Here is a 15,947-nt window from a genome sequence, read left to right as displayed (position 1 = left end):
CTATTTTCACACACGAAGAAAAGGAAATGCTAAGAGAGTACTGCAGCGGATCAGAGAAATCAGACGACTTTTCCTGAACTGGCTCTTTCACCAGACCTGGAGGAAAGTGCAAGTTTTTTCTTTTTGAAGGGTAAAGAAAACATCAAAATGAACTTGTATGAGGTTAATGGAAAACGTCTTTACAAATCCTGTGTATATGTTTTTAATAAGAAATGCTTATGTGACAGAGTAGACACTCCCTGGCGAACTGTTCTGGGGTTGAGCAAAGAACAGCGACCCCAATGGAGAGTCCTCTATAAGCCACCATTACCCAAAAGAACTGGAGACTTGCAGTGGCGAGTTCTACACAGGATTGTTGCAGTAAATGCTTTTATCTCTATTTTATCTCCAGAAACAGATCAGAGCTGTCCCTTCTGTCCAGAGAAAGAAACCATTTTCCACACTTTTATGCAATGTGCCAGACTAAAGCCACTTTTTACTTTTTTAAATGCTGTGTTTTCTGGTTTCAGTGAAAAGTTCTCGGTACAGACTTTTATACTGGGGGTAAAATACTCACAGAAAAGGAGAACGAAATGCCAGCTGCTAAACTTCATCACTGGACAAGCAAAAATGGCCGTGTACATCAGCCGAAAAAACAAGACCCAACAGAAAGGAAGCCATGATGTTGTGACAATCGCCACTGGGATGATCAAGTCCAGGATTCTAATCGATTTCTTTTTCTATAAACAAACTCAAAACCTCACTGCTTTTACAAATATCTGGTGTTATAACACTGTTTTGTGTTCTCTCGTTGACAAAGAACTTAGATTTACGCAACTTCTCATGCCCTAAAATTATGTAGTGTCGTTTTTTAATAGTTTATTTATTTATTTTGATTGTTTAATGTAATCAGTTTGTTAAAATAAATGCCTTCTAAAAGTCAAAAAGTCTCTCTCTCTCTCTCCTTTAGTTCAGCAGAAGTGAAACTGATCTGATCCTGTTCTGTTCGAGTGCGGATCTGTTCCGTGTCTGTGTTTGTAGTTTTGTTGATAATTGAAGTTGATGAACGCAGGTGAGTTTATACATTTCCACACTTCTGTACATTACTGTGTATTGTTACTTTATGTAGTTCAAATTGTTGATTTGATTTACACACTTGTTTTGAACATAACACTCACGAACTAAACCAGGAAGTCTTGGACATTCGCCTGACATTCGAGTTTCTTTCGGCTCATTCTCGGCTAATAAACATCCAAAAATGAGTGAAACTGCATTAACTGATTCTGCAGTAAACAAGGAACAAACTACAATCAAATATGTTTAAAACGTTTTTCTGTAAATGTTTATTTTCTGTTATTTTGTAAATGTGAGATTCATCTGTGTTGAAACGCTAAGGAAGTGCTAAGGGAGCGTCTAAAAAGTGCATGAAGCCGAGGTGTAGTTATTACCCAGTGGCATGTACCATTCAATACAACTGTATAAAGTCCTACAGTATGGGTACAGTAAAAATATATAGTGTCAACAATTCTAAAATCAATCATTTTAATATAATAAACAATGCAATAGTTACCTAGTGTACCACCCACTACACTTAAATTACAGAAACAAACCCTACAGTATGGGTACAGTAATTAAGAATTAAAAGTAAAAAAAAACATGATTTTTTCATATAACCAATGATGTAGTAGTTAACTAGTCACTTGTACTAGTTACTACAGCCACATTATAAAAGTCATACAGCATGGGTACAGTAACGAATCAAAATGTTCTACAGTAAAGGTACAGTAATAATAAAATATAAGAGATTAACAACAATTGAAAAACACAAGTTTTGATAAGATGAAGGTTGTAGTAGTTAACTAGTCACTTGTACTACTACCTACTGTCTGAGCTGCTGTAAATAACTTGCTGTGTTTACTGGTGTTTCTGTTTACGTGTAGAAAAATGGCTGAATCCAAAATTTCTGTAACTCAGGACGAGTTCAGCTGTTCAGTCTGTCTGGAAACACTGAAGGATCCAGTAACTACATCATGTGGACACAGTTTCTGTATGGTGTGTATTAATAACTGCTGGGATCAGGAGGATGATAAGGGAACATACAGCTGTCCACAGTGTAGAAAAACCTTCACTCCAAGACCTGAAGTGAGTAGAAACACCATGCTGGCTGGAGTTGTGGAGAAACTGAAGAAAACAGAACTTCAAGCTCCACGTCCTGCTCACTGTTCTGCTGGACCTGAAGATGTGGAGTGTGATTTCTGTACAGAGAGAAAACACAAAGCAGTAAAATCCTGTCTGGTGTGTTTGGCCTCTTACTGTAAAACTCACCTTCAGCCTCACTATAAATCTTCTGCTTTTAAGAAGCACAAGCTGGTTGAAGCCTCCAGACGACTCCAGGATCAGATCTGCTCTCAGCATGATAAACTGCTGGAGGTTTACTGTCGTACTGATCAGCAGTGTATCTGCATGTTGTGTACCATGGATGATCATAAAAGACATGATACAATATCAGCTGCAGCAGAAAGAACTGAGAAACAGGTAAAATATTATACAGCTCTCTTTAACAAGTAACAACTCATTATCATTTACACTGACGTTGTTTATGTGGTGCTCGTACACAATACAAGTAAATTCTGAATTGTTATTCTGTGTAGAAGCAGCTGCTGGAGATCCAGAGAAAATTCCAGGAAAAAATCCAGAACAGAGAAAAGGAACTTTGTGAGCTGATAAACGCTGTGAAGTCTCATAAGGTAAGTTTTATAAACAAAAAGCTCTCAGGATCAGTCCGACTCTCCTCCATTAAACCAATCTCTATTAAAAATGAGATATTTTATATCTCAGGTAACTTTGCAAGTGATTGAGCATTTTTTATCATAAATTTAAAAATTCTTCAAATTCTGCCTGGTTATTTGGTGAGTGATGCTGTACAACAATTCTGAGGTTGTTTTATAAGGATAATAAGATCAGATTAGGACTTTGACTGAGCCACCCAAAATGATAATTGATTATTGCTTTGGATCAGGATGCTTAAACATAAATTACTATATAAGATTTCTGGTAAAGACTTGAGAAGATCACTAAGTTGAATTTCGCAGTTCTGGCCACCAGCACATTTTACAGTATATATGGTGTTTTTAGGTTTTATCAGATTTAATCCACACATATAATTTTGAATTAAGGACATACAGGAGCAGGTGTGTTGTATATAAAATCTGTGAGGAAGTATAACATGCTGATAAATGCAGTAAAACTAACTATATTTGGGAAGTAGAGTATAAAATACTGCATCATGTGGACATGATGATGATGGTAACATTTTCAAGGGTATGAAAAATAAAGCCATTTAGCACCATCACCAAGCTATGAATGATGAAAGTCTTAGTCTCGCCAGTAGCTACATATGAATGTGAAGGATGGACAAATATCTGAGTGATAAACGTTTCCTCTTTCTGAATCTTCTAACAGTGTTCTGCACAGACAGCAGTGAAGAACATTGAGAGGATCTGTACTGAACTAATCAACTCAATTAACAGAAGATGCTCTGAGCTAAAAGATCTGATCAGAGATCGAGAGACAGCAGAAATAAGTCAAGCTGAAAAACTCCTGAAACAGGTGGAGCAGCAGATTGTAGAGCTGAAGAGGAAAGATGCTGAACTGGAACAGCTTTCACACACAGAGGATCCCGTCCATTTCCTCCAGGTAACAGCACTAAAAATAATTTTATTATTGCTGCACCAGTTCAAGTAATAAATTACAGCAGTACTTTGTAACTTAATGTCCCCTAAACTCAAAATCTTTTAAACTTGATGCCTTTTGTAGAGAAATTTGTTCCCTTAAACTCGATTATTGTTAGAATTCATTCAAACATGTTGGGGAGAGCCGGAAACGCAACAGAAACCACATCACAAGCAAATCATCCTCTCTTGTCTCCCCTTGGTGGTAACGTTGTGCATCTTTGTGCATCTTCCACAAATCTGTAACATATTGAAAACCCTCCTACACAAAACACATTATGACCCATAAAGTCGTAACACTCGGGGTTCTGAGAAGTTGTGAGAATCAGAATCAGCTTTTCTGAGAGATCATGAAACACTTTTTATGTTATTAGAAGAAAAATCATTCTGTGCTTCATGTCGGTCACCCATCATTTGTGATTCATCATTATCTTGTTGTTTCTTTGTGAACATTATTTGTCTGGATGTAGAATTTTCAGTCTCTCTCGGCTTCTGCTGGATCTGCAGAATCAGTCAACATCACAATCAGTCCTTTCCTCTCATTTGATGATGTTACAAAGTCTGTATCTCAGCTGAGAGAGAAAGTAGAAGAATTCTGGAAAGAGCAGTGTGAGAAGATACCAGATGGAGGTGAGTTCAAGCCCTCAGTGTTCCATTGTCTCCAAAATACTACGGTACTCAAACATCAAACAAAACAATCAAATCCACCAACATGAACATTTTACATCTAACAACATCATTCATTTACTCATTAACCCAGTACTGGTCATGGTCACAGTGAGTCCAGGGTTGAATGAAATACACTCTGACTTGGTCCGTTACTCAGACAAACACTGGGAGAACATGCCAAACATGAGAACATGACAGTGTCTGGTGTAAATATATATTTACTATGATTAGTGATTGTATTGTTACTCTTTCTGCAGTGAAGAAAGTCCGGATTACTTCACCTACTGAACCTGAAATCAGAGAATATTTTCTACAATGTAAGTTTCTGACAAAGACACAAACATACACAGTGCAGTGACATTTTTTTTTTGTATTTGCACCTCCCAGTACACACGTGTGTTTGTGTGTGTCTGTGCAGTGTTTGTGTTTTTGTGTGTTTGGTGTTGAATAGTGTTGCACTGTATCTAGTGTCACACTCTCACATGCACACGCTTGAAAGTTTGTGAACCCTTTAGAATTTTCTATATTTCTGCATAAATAAAACATCATCAGATTTTCACACAAGTCCTAAAAGTAGATAAAGAGAACCCAGTTAAACAAATAAGACAAAAATATTATACTTGGTCATTTATTTATTTATTTAAGTATGTGAACCTCTAGGATTCGCAGTTAATTTAAAGGTGAAATTAGAGTCAGGTGTTTTCAATCAATGGGATGACAATCAGGTGTGAGTGGGCACCCTGTTTTATTTAAAGAACAGGGATCTATCAAAGTCTGCTCTTCACAACACATGTTTGTGGAAGTGTATCATGGCACGAACAAAGGAGATTTCTGAGGACCTCAGAAAAAGAGTTGTTGATGCTCAGGCTGGAAAAGGTTACAAAACCATCTCTAAAGAGTTTGGACTCCACCAATCCACAGTCAGACAGATTGTGTACAAATGGAGGAAATTCAAGACCATTGTGGTCGACCAACAAAGATCACTCCAAGAGCAAGGCGTGTAATAGTCGGCGAGGTCACAAAGGACCCCAGGGTAACTTCTAAGCAACTGAAGGCCTCTCTAACATTGGCTAATGTTAATATTCTTGAGTCCACCATCAGGAGAACACTGAACAACAATGGTGTGCATGGCAGGGTTGCAAGGAGAAAGCCACTGCTCTCCAAAAAGAACATTGCTGTTCGTCTGCAGTTTGCTACAGATCACGTGGACAAGCCAGAAGGCTGTTGGAAGAATGTTTTGTGGATGGATGAGACCAAAATATAACTTTTTGGTTTAAATGAAAAGCGTTATGTTTGGAGAAAGGAAAACACTGCATTCCAGTATAAGAACCGTATCCCATCTGTGAAACATGGTGGTGGTAGTGTCATGGTTTGGGCCTGTTTTGCTGCATCTGGGCCAGGACGGCTTGCCATCATTGATGGAACAATGAATTCTGAATTATATCAGAGAATTCTTAAGGAAAATGTCAGGACATCTGTCCATGAACTGAATCTCAAGAGAAGGTGGGTCATGCAGCAAGACAACGACCCTAAGCACACAAGTCGTTTTACAAAGAATGGTTAAAGAAGAATAAAGTTAATGTTTTGGAATGGCCAAGTCAAAGTCCTGACCTTAATCCAATCAAAATGTTGTGGAAGGACCTGAAGCGAGCAGTTAATGTGAGAAAACCCACCAACATCCCAGAGTTTAAGCTGTTCTGTACGGAGGAATGGGCTAAAATTCCTCCAAGCCGGTGTGCAAGACTGATCAACAGTTACCGGAAACGTTTAGTTGCAGTTATTGCTGCAAAGGGGGGTCACACCAGATACTGAAAGCAAAGGTTCACATACTTTTGCCACTCACAAATATGTAATATTGGATCATTTTCTTCAATAAATAAATGACCATGTATAATATTTTTGTCTCATTTGTTTAACTGGGTTCTCTTTATCTACTTTTAGGACTCTTAAGTCTAATGATGTTTTAGGTCATATTTATGCAGAAATATAAAAAATTCTAAAGGGTTCACAAACTTTCAAGCACCACTGTACACACACTATACACACACACTGTACACACACACTGCACACACACACACACACACACACACACACACACACACACTCTCTCTCTCACTTCTATGTTAATTGGTTTATTTTGTGTTTCCTCTCCAGATGTTTGTCGGTTCACACTGGATCCAAACACAGTAAATAAAAACCTTCATCTGTCTGAGAAGAACAAAGTGGTGACCTGCAGTATAATAGAACAGTCATATCCTGATCATCCAGACAGATTTGACTGGTACCAGGTTTTGTGTAGAGAGAGTGTGAGTGGACGCTGTTACTGGGAGGTTGAGTGGAGTGGGAATGATGGGGTTAATATAGCAGTGTCATATAAAAGCATCAGCAGGAAGGGATGTGGTTATGACTGTTGGTTTGGACATAATGATCAGTCCTGGAGTTTGTTCTGTTCTCCATCCAGATTTTTATTCTGGAACAATGACAAAAAGAATGAAATTCCCATAATGCCGAGTTCCTCTAGAATAGGAGTGTATGTGGATTATGAAGCAGGAACTCTGTCCTTCTACAGCGTCTCTGATACAATGAAGCTCGTCCACAGAGTTCAGACCACGTTCACTCAGCTCCTCTACCTGGGGTTTACAGTTTGTTATGGATCCAAAGTGAAACTGTCAGATTTAACGAATTAAATGTAAAATTTACATGAATGTGTAACATTAAACTGTTTGGGTGATTTTAAAATCTGTGAGTCTATAAGCAAAATCTTAACATAAAAATTATAATTTTCCTTTTGAACCACAGGTTGGTTATTTCAGCAGTAGCGAGCGCTTATGAGCAGTAATAACTGAGAGACGTTTGGTGTTTCTAGGCTGTTTAGTACATTAAGTCACATTAAGTGTTTTAGACTCTCCTGGAGAAGCTGATTCTCACCTGATTTCTCCTGAGCTGTAAAACACAAGTTTAAAAGTGAAACCAGCACATGGTGAGGAATAATACAGCAGAACTTAGATACGTGTGGATGGTTTCAGAGGGGATTTGATTCTTTCACAAAAATAGTTATTTGTATTGTGGTGCGTTCTTTCAGCCTTCATCAGTTTATCTCTGCTCATTCAGCCTACAGCAGTTTAGACCCACCCACTTAACCATCAGTTTGCCTCCACAGTGACCCTGTATATATAGAGAGAGATTTGATTTTTAAAATTACATTTTATTACAACGTAATATTTATTTTCTCCAGAAGAAATCTTTCACTTTATACTACAGTATACTATATTTTTTATATTGTTTTGTAATTTCCATTTTATTTTTTATTTTTACTACTTTCTTTCATTAAGTCAGTGCATGCCTGTGTGGGTAACAATCCAGGTGTTAATTCATATAAAATGTCTTTTAGCTGTTGATTTTTGCTCCTTTATATTTTAATCTTATGGCTGGGTTCAGAAATAGGGTTGGTTCAGGATCTGGTTCCTTTCTTTTGAAGTAAAAACAGTGAAATCCATAAAATCTTTAATGATCTTTTTTACCCACCGCCATCAGACTCTACAACGAGTCTCTTCACAGTCGAGGCAGCCAGATCTAATGTTGCTGGACTGATTAGGGCTGTTTTTCCTTGATCGTAAACCACTTATTCACTGAAGTCACTATTTTCTAGACCCCAAATTTGCTGTCTCACTTTGTTATTGTCATTATTATTATTGTTATTAATAATCTAGTGATAGTAATGGTAATAATGTTGATAACAGTGGTGATAATGGTAGTGGTAATTATAATGGTAATAATAAATGTGTATTTGGATACTTTATTGATACAGTAAACTATTTTTTACTCCATATTTGTATATAGCGGTGCCCCTGTATATTCCTCCCTTACTGTTTTGTTCTTTATCCTATGGTTGTGTAATATGTGTAGAGTTCTGTGTAGAGTTCTGTGTTTTGCTGCTGTAACGAAACAATTTCCATCGGGATTAATAAAGTTCTATCTTATCTATCTACTATATCATATTATTGTTATTTATCAGTTCTCCAAAAGTGCCACAATAGGGCGACATCACAGTATTTTTTTAAGTTAGCAAAATCATTCAGAAGTTAAGAACTAAAGCTTTGTAACCCTAATTAAACACATTCAATTCAATCAACACAAACAACTGTCCAATCAGTTTTACCTTTTATTCTTAAACAGAAATAATTTTGCATAATAAAAAAATAACATATTACAGAAATAACAGCTGAAGTACAATTTCAGGTGCTAACACTTCAATGTACAACTGAATACAACTGAACAGTAGCAAATATTTAAGAATGCAGTATGTAGTGTGGGACTGCAATCATTATACAACAGATAAATGGGTTATACAGCTGCAGTAGTAGTAACACAATATTCCCAGCAAAACAACTTACAATAATTAATCAGATGAGTCTGAACTTTTCTGGAATGTGTTGCAGGCCTGACTTGCATGTTTCTGTATATTAACAGTTGACCTGATAAAACATGAAATATCTTGAGTTCATATCTGCAGTGGAATAAGAATCAGTGTAAATGTAAGAAACTCTGTCTTTTTTATTGGCATTTTATTAAGCAAAACTCAAGAGAGTACACCATAAATCTTTCCTTCTGACTTATTATTATTATTATTTTTGTATAATTATTATTAACATTAATTGCTGCTGTTGTTTTATGTTGTTTTTAAACATAAAGCGTAAAACCATAAACACTATTTATGAATACATTTCATTAGTCGTCCACTTCAGATTTTTAAAACCATAAACACTATTTATAAATAAATTTCAATAGTCGTCCACTTCAAATTTTTGTTAACTAACTAACCATAACAATTTTAAGCTTTTAATTTCTTATTTATTTATTTATTTAGAAAGGCTGAACGACGGACGTCTATAAGAAGCAGCTTGTTTACAGCGTCTCTCGCTTACGGCCACACCACCCTGAGAACTCCTGATCTGGAAACTAAGCAGGGTCGGGTCTGGTTAGTACTTAGATGGGAGACCGCCTGGGAATACCAGGTGCTGGAAGCTTTTATCCACACACACCCACCTTCACTCCAAACCTCCTGTTACACACTGACCCAGCGGCTTTTTCTTCATCAAAGCTACACAATGAGACAAAGATCAGCTCATACTTTCATTCTTACTACAATAAAACACTTTCAACTGACTTTTAAAGTTAATACTTTTACTATTATTATTATTATTATTATTTTATTTTTATAATTATTAATTGTTGCCGTTGTGTTTGTTGTAATAAAAAAAACTCCTCATATTTTAAAGTGTAAAAGCATAAACAGCACCGTCTATAAAGATGAATCCTCTTGTGCTTATAGACTAGTTGGTTTGTAGTGTTATTTTTAAGCTTCTACTGGTGTGAATGTGTGAGTTGGAAAACAAAACATGACATTAGAGAAACTGCTTGGAAGAACGTCTAAGACTGACTGTAGTCCTCTCTAAAGCTACCTGAGCAGTGTTGGGGTAGTTACTCAAAAAAGTAATCCATTACTCATTACTTAACTAAAATTGTAATGGGATTACTTTACTCATTACATCCTGGAACATGTAATCTCGTTCCTCATTACTTTACTTTCACGTTACATTTTAAACCCAAACAAATACTGTATACTGGAATCACATCTACAAACAAATTCCATTTATTTACTTTATTTATTTAGTTTCAGAAAAATCCTCTCTTGTGCAGAGATGTGCCTGTGTTTGTTTCTGCTTTAAAACATACACGCCATGAACCAATTAGATTTAACATCATTAAACAAGTTTATTCCTTAATTATTTATCCTTATACTAGAGGAGCGACTCGGTTCCTTAAGTTCATTTCAAAGAGTTGTTCAATAGAATCGGTTCCTTCCCCCCAACACTGTAGCTGAGAGATACAGGGCTAATGGAGATGTTTTACTGCTAAGCTGCTGTTTAACTCCAGTCCAGTTGGTGGCGCTGGTGCGTCTTAAGTTGTTCTGCCAACCGCCATTAAACATCATAAGAAGAACAAGAAGCTGCTGCGTTTGTACTGTAGAGCCTCATCTGTAAGTAAAATATGTATTTAATTATAACCCTTATATTTAATTATAACCAAATTCTAATTAATAATAAAACTAGAGTTTATAATAAAACATCACTGTGAGGATTTGAGGAGCTTTAACTCCAGTTTTATTTAAACAAACAAACTATTAGCTGCTCCGCTAACTGTTAGCATCACACATGATTCAGTAATGATGAACCGATTCATTGAACCGATGAGTCAGTCGATTGTAACGGATTCAGAGTTTATTCATTACTAAATCTAACATTTTGATATAAACGCGTCACATTTTCAGCTTTGTTTACAGTGTTTAATGTTTTATAGAAACAGCGAGTTCTTGTAGCTTTGTTTACAGGTTGTTTTACAGGTTTATAGTAAAAGTTAAAAGTATTAGTACAGCACTGTTATTGGGAGTGGATGAGAAACTAGATGTAAAGAACATCAGACTTCATCATTTCACTTTGGGCCACAAAACCACTTCCACCAAACTCAAAGGGTTGTTTCCCAGACAGGGATTAAGGCTTATAGTCCAGGACTACATTTAGCTTTAAATAGAGAATCTCCATTCAAAATGCTGTGTAGTCTAGGACTAGGCTTAATCCCTGTCTGTGAAACCAACCCAAAAAGTTCTATTAGAAGTCTTTTCTGTCTGATGCTGCTCAGTCCCACAATAGTTTCAACATTTTCACTCTGTTTACAGCGTCACAGCATTAAAAATAAACAGTTAAAACAGTCTGAAAGAGTATTCCTGGATTTCTCTTTAATAGGGAATAAAGTACATTTGTCTATCTGTCCGTCTGCCTGTCAGATCTTTTAATAATGCAGTCAGCAGAAGAGGGACACGTCACCCCCATAGATCTACAAAATGAAGGATTCCAAGAGAAACTAATAAAAAAGGAGGAGGAAGAAGATGGAAGTTACTTCTGTAAGTAAATGTGGAGCAATTTGCCATGTTAGTACAGTACAGTATGGTTAGTATAGTAGAAATAATAAGAGAATGTGGATAGTGGGATTAGAACCTGTACTGTACCGTACTGTCCTGTGTAGAAGTGCTGATACTTCCAGTCTGGATTAAATCTAAGTAGTATTTATTTGTGGTAACTAAACCCACAACCTTCAGTTTCCTCCAGTTGTTGAGTTTCTTCTTCACATATTGATGAATTTCAGGTGAAGGATCTTTAATCCCTGTGGAACACGTCACCTCTGAGGAACACCTCACCCCAGAGGACCAACAGTGTGGAGGTTTCCAGATGAAGCCTGTAAAGAAGGAAGAACCTGAAGATAAAGATGAACTCAGTAAGATACTTTTTATCTTGAGTAAAATGATTATTTATAATGTTATAAATGTATTTAATTATTTACAATGTTATAAATGTATTTGATTATTTATAAAGTTTTAAATGTATTTGATTATTTATAATGTTATAAATGTATTTTATTATTTATAATGTTATAAATGTATTTGATTATTTATAATGTTATAAATGTATTCGATTATTTATAATGTTATAAATGTATTTGATTATTTATAATGTTATAAATGTATATGATTATTTATAATGTTATAAATGTATTTGATTATTTATAATGTTATAAATGTATTTGATTATTTATAATGTTATAAATGTATATAATTATTTATAAAGTTATAAATGTATTTGATTATTTATAATGTTATAAATGTATATGATTATTTATAATGTTATAAATGTATTTGATTATTTATAATGTTATAAATGTATTTGATTATTTATTATGTTATAAATGTATTTATTATTTATAATGTTATAAATGTATTTATTATTTATAATTTGATAAATGTAACTGATTATTTATAATGTTAAATGTATTTATTATTTATAATGTTATAAATGTAACTGATTATTTATAATGTTAAATGTATTTATTATTTATAATGTTATAAATGTAACTGATTATTTATAATGTTATAAATGTATTTATTATTTATAATTTTATAAATGTAACTGATTATTTATAATGTTAAATGTATTTATTATTTATAATTTTATAAATGTAACTGATTATTTATAATGTTAAATGTATTTATTATTTATAATGTTATAAATGTAACTGATTATTTATAATGTTAAATGTATTTATTATTTATAATGTTATAAATGTAACTGATTATTTATAATGTTATAAATGTATTTGATTATTTATAATGTTATAAATGTATTTGATTATTTTCTGCTTCAGAACTGAACAAGGATTTCTGCTGCTCCTCGTGTCCACGTTCCTCTACAACCCAAAATCAGCTCCACAATCGCATCAAGAGCTGCAACCATGTTAAATATGAGACTCTGGTGAAGATTAAGACTGAACATGAGGATCTGACGCCCACCAGAAGCTCCAGTAATCAGCAAACGTCCTCTGGTACTGTCAGCATTAACACCTCTCTCAGTCCCACACAGGAAGAAGGAAATGTCTGCTCACAGTGTGGGAAGAGCTTCAGTACCCGGGGTGCTCTCAAAATACACCAGCGCATTCACACTGGAGAGAAACCATATCAGTGCTCACAGTGTGGGAAGAGTTTTATTACACAGAGTAATCTCAAAAAACACCAGCGCATTCACACTGGAGAGAAACCGTATCAGTGCTTACAGTGTGGAAAGAGTTTTAATGGACAGAGCCATCTCAAAATACACCAGCGCATTCACACTGGAGAGAAACCATATCAGTGCTCACAGTGTGGAAAGAGTTTTAATGGACAGAGTGCTCTGAAAAGACACCAGCACATTCACACTGGAGAGAAACCGTATCAGTGCTCACAGTGTGGAAAGAGTTTTAATGGACAGAGTCATCTCAAAATACATCAGCGCATTCACACTGGAGAGAAACCGTATCAGTGCTCACAGTGTGAAAAGAGTTTTAATGGACAGAGTGATCTGAAAAGACACCAGAACATTCACACTGGAGAGAAACCATATCAGTGCTCTCAGTGTGGAAAGAGTTTTAATGGACAGAGTGATCTCAAAATACACCAGCGCATTCACACTGGGGAGAAACCGTATCAGTGCTCACAGTGTGGAAAGAGTTTTAATGTACAGAGTAATCTCAAAAAACACCAGCGCATTCACACTGAAGAGAAACCGTATCAGTGCTCACAGTGTGGAAAGAGTTTTAATCAACAGAGTGCTCTCAAAATACACCAGCGCATTCACACTGGAGAGAAACCGTATCAGTGCTTACAGTGTGGAAAGAGTTTTAATGGACAGAGTAATCTCAAAAAACACCAGCGCATTCACACTGGAGAGAAACCATATCAGTGCTCAAAGTGTGGGAAGAGTTTTATTGGACAGAGTGCTCTCAAAATACACCAGCCCATTCACACTGGAGAGAAACCGTATCAGTGCTCACAGTGTGGAAAGAGTTTTAATAGACAGAGTCATCTCAAAATACACCAGCGCATTCACACTGGAGAGAAACCATATCAGTGCTCACAGTGTGGAAAGAGTTTTAATGGACAGAGTGATCTGAAAATACACCAGCGCATTCACACTGGAGAGAAACCATATCACTGCTCACAGTGTGGAAAGAGTTTTAATATTCAGAGTAATCTCAGAAAACACCAGCGCATTCACATTTTACAGAAATGATGCTCACAGTGTTGGGGAGAAATGGTTAGCAATGAATGAATTATACTGTGTAATTAATAGGTCATTAATTACACAGTAAACATTAATAAGTAAACAGTAATAATAAAAGTATAAATCTTTAGGTTAAACTATTACTGGGAAATAATGTGATTATCTATAGTGGAGTGAATGGTGGTTAGAACCAGGAGGTTTAGAGCTTGATGTAAGTGAATGCTATCAGTTAATAGTGGAAATGAATTGAAAATAAAAGGTATTGGATCGGCTAGTATATATTGGTCTTAGTGCTACTGTGCTTGATTGGTTTTCTTCATACATTTCTAGACGTGTACAGTATGTTCACAGTAACTCCTGTCACTAGTGGTGTCCCTAAGGGCTCTGTCCTTTTTATAATTTACCTGCTTCCCATTGGACGTATCTTTAGGAAACACAACATTCAATTTTATTGTTATGCGGACGACACTGAGCTATACCTGTCCACTGTGCCCACGGCTACTCTTCCTCCTCCATCTCTATCTGATTGTCTAATAGAATTAAGAACATGGTTCTCTTACAATTTTCTCAAATTAAATGCTGATAAAACTGAAATTTTTCTTATAGGTAGAAAATCTCCTCTCTCTAAATCTAACAAATTCTCAGTGATGATGAAGAACTCAGTCGTCTCTCCTTCCACTCACAATCTTTCATTTCATGCACATATTAACAATATCACACGATCTGCTTATTTCCATTTAAGTAACATAAGTAACATCTACATTTAAGTAACATATACATCCATTCCTTTCTCCTAGAAGTGCTGATGTTCTTGTTCATGCCCTGGTCACATCTCAAATTGATTATTGTAACTTTTTGGTCTACCTCATATGGGAGCTAGAGCTTTTAGCTACTCTGCCCCACATCTCTGGAACTCTCTCCCTCCTGACTTTCGCACCATTGATTCAATCCCTAGTTTCAAAACATATTAAAACGTATTTCTTTAAACTCGCCTACCCTTAATCTGTGTCATTAATTATGTACTGATGTTTTGTATTGTTAGGTGTCCTTGAGTGTTTTGAAAGGCGCCTATAAATAAAGTGTTTTATTATTATTATTATTATTATTATTTTTATATGTTGGCACAGATGTTACTTATACTTGTTTTTCACACATTTTTATAGTTTGGCTTATACAGAGGTGGAAAGTAACAAATTACATTTAGTCATGTTACTGTAATTGAGTAGTTTTTTTGTCATAGTTGCAATTTAACTGTTACAGGACGCGTTTTGTTCCGTATTTTTAACAGTGGGAGAGAAATGCTGCAGATTAGACTGAGACAGGGTGATGTGTATGAAACAGAAGGAAACTGCTGCTACTGTGGGAATTAGAAAGTGTTTAGTGTTCACTTTTAATCTTGGTGACACCGTGTGTGCGCAGGTTCATCAGCATAACAACCTGTTTATTACTCCGCTGTTTGAGTAGCGCAGTGGGTAGAGCGCATATTTTTCTGCTCTAGATTTGAGTTCAGCTTAGGGCGAAACTAAAGCAACTGGGGTGGGCATTGCTCCCCCTGGATTTTCTCACTGCCCGCCTAAGCAGCACAGCCAGAACCGGGGCTGCATATCAGTGTGTCAGTGTCACTGGATCATTAAGCTCCACTTGGCTACAACTATTAAGATTCTTTAGTGTATATGTGGGAATTTGTGCACGTCCGGATGTGACAAAAATGCCTCGCGTCCAACAGTCGAATTTATCCCAGGTTTTTTTTTTTTTTAAGTAAAGTTGAGGTCAGGGTTCTGTGACACATGGCTCATGATGTGGCAAGTTAATAACAGTGCCAAGGATGGGCCACAGCTGTGTTGGTGAGCTTTTGAAAAGTGGTAGCCCATCAATATTGACTTAAAGTTTCAGGTGTTTTGTATTGGTCTTTAAACCCTTG

The 15,947-nt window shown here is 35.9% G+C and overlaps 1 protein-coding gene and 1 pseudogene across 1 annotated transcript; both read left to right on the top strand.

Moving 5' to 3' along the window:
- The window catches only part of LOC134326774 (zinc finger protein 850-like), an 83,762-nt pseudogene that overhangs the window by 54,821 nt on the left and 12,994 nt on the right, over window positions 1-15,947 (top strand).
- On the top strand, window positions 1,909-7,128 carry LOC134326803 (tripartite motif-containing protein 16-like). Its single transcript, XM_063008956.1, has 6 exons — window positions 1,909-2,514; window positions 2,631-2,726; window positions 3,442-3,675; window positions 4,181-4,340; window positions 4,637-4,696; window positions 6,534-7,128. Exons 1-6 carry the CDS (start codon window positions 1,924-1,926, stop codon window positions 7,064-7,066), a joined length of 1,674 nt encoding a protein of 557 aa, XP_062865026.1. The 5' UTR covers window positions 1,909-1,923; the 3' UTR covers window positions 7,067-7,128.

This window comes from Trichomycterus rosablanca, chromosome 14 (genome assembly GCF_030014385.1).
Source record: "Trichomycterus rosablanca isolate fTriRos1 chromosome 14, fTriRos1.hap1, whole genome shotgun sequence".
NCBI classification, from domain to species: domain Eukaryota; kingdom Metazoa; phylum Chordata; class Actinopteri; order Siluriformes; family Trichomycteridae; genus Trichomycterus; species Trichomycterus rosablanca.
The sequence above is the reverse complement of the archived record's forward strand: the minus strand, read 5'-3'. Positions and strand labels throughout refer to the sequence as shown.

Coding starts and splice junctions, on each gene's coding strand:
- LOC134326803 (XM_063008956.1), top strand. CDS start 1,924: ATGGCTGAATCCAAAATTTCTGTAACTCAGGACGAGTTCAGCTGTTCA. Junction 2,727..3,441: donor ACGCTGTGAAGTCTCATAAG/GTAAGTTTTATA, acceptor ATCTTCTAACAG/TGTTCTGCACAGACAGCAGT. Junction 3,676..4,180: donor ATCCCGTCCATTTCCTCCAG/GTAACAGCACTA, acceptor GTCTGGATGTAG/AATTTTCAGTCTCTCTCGGC.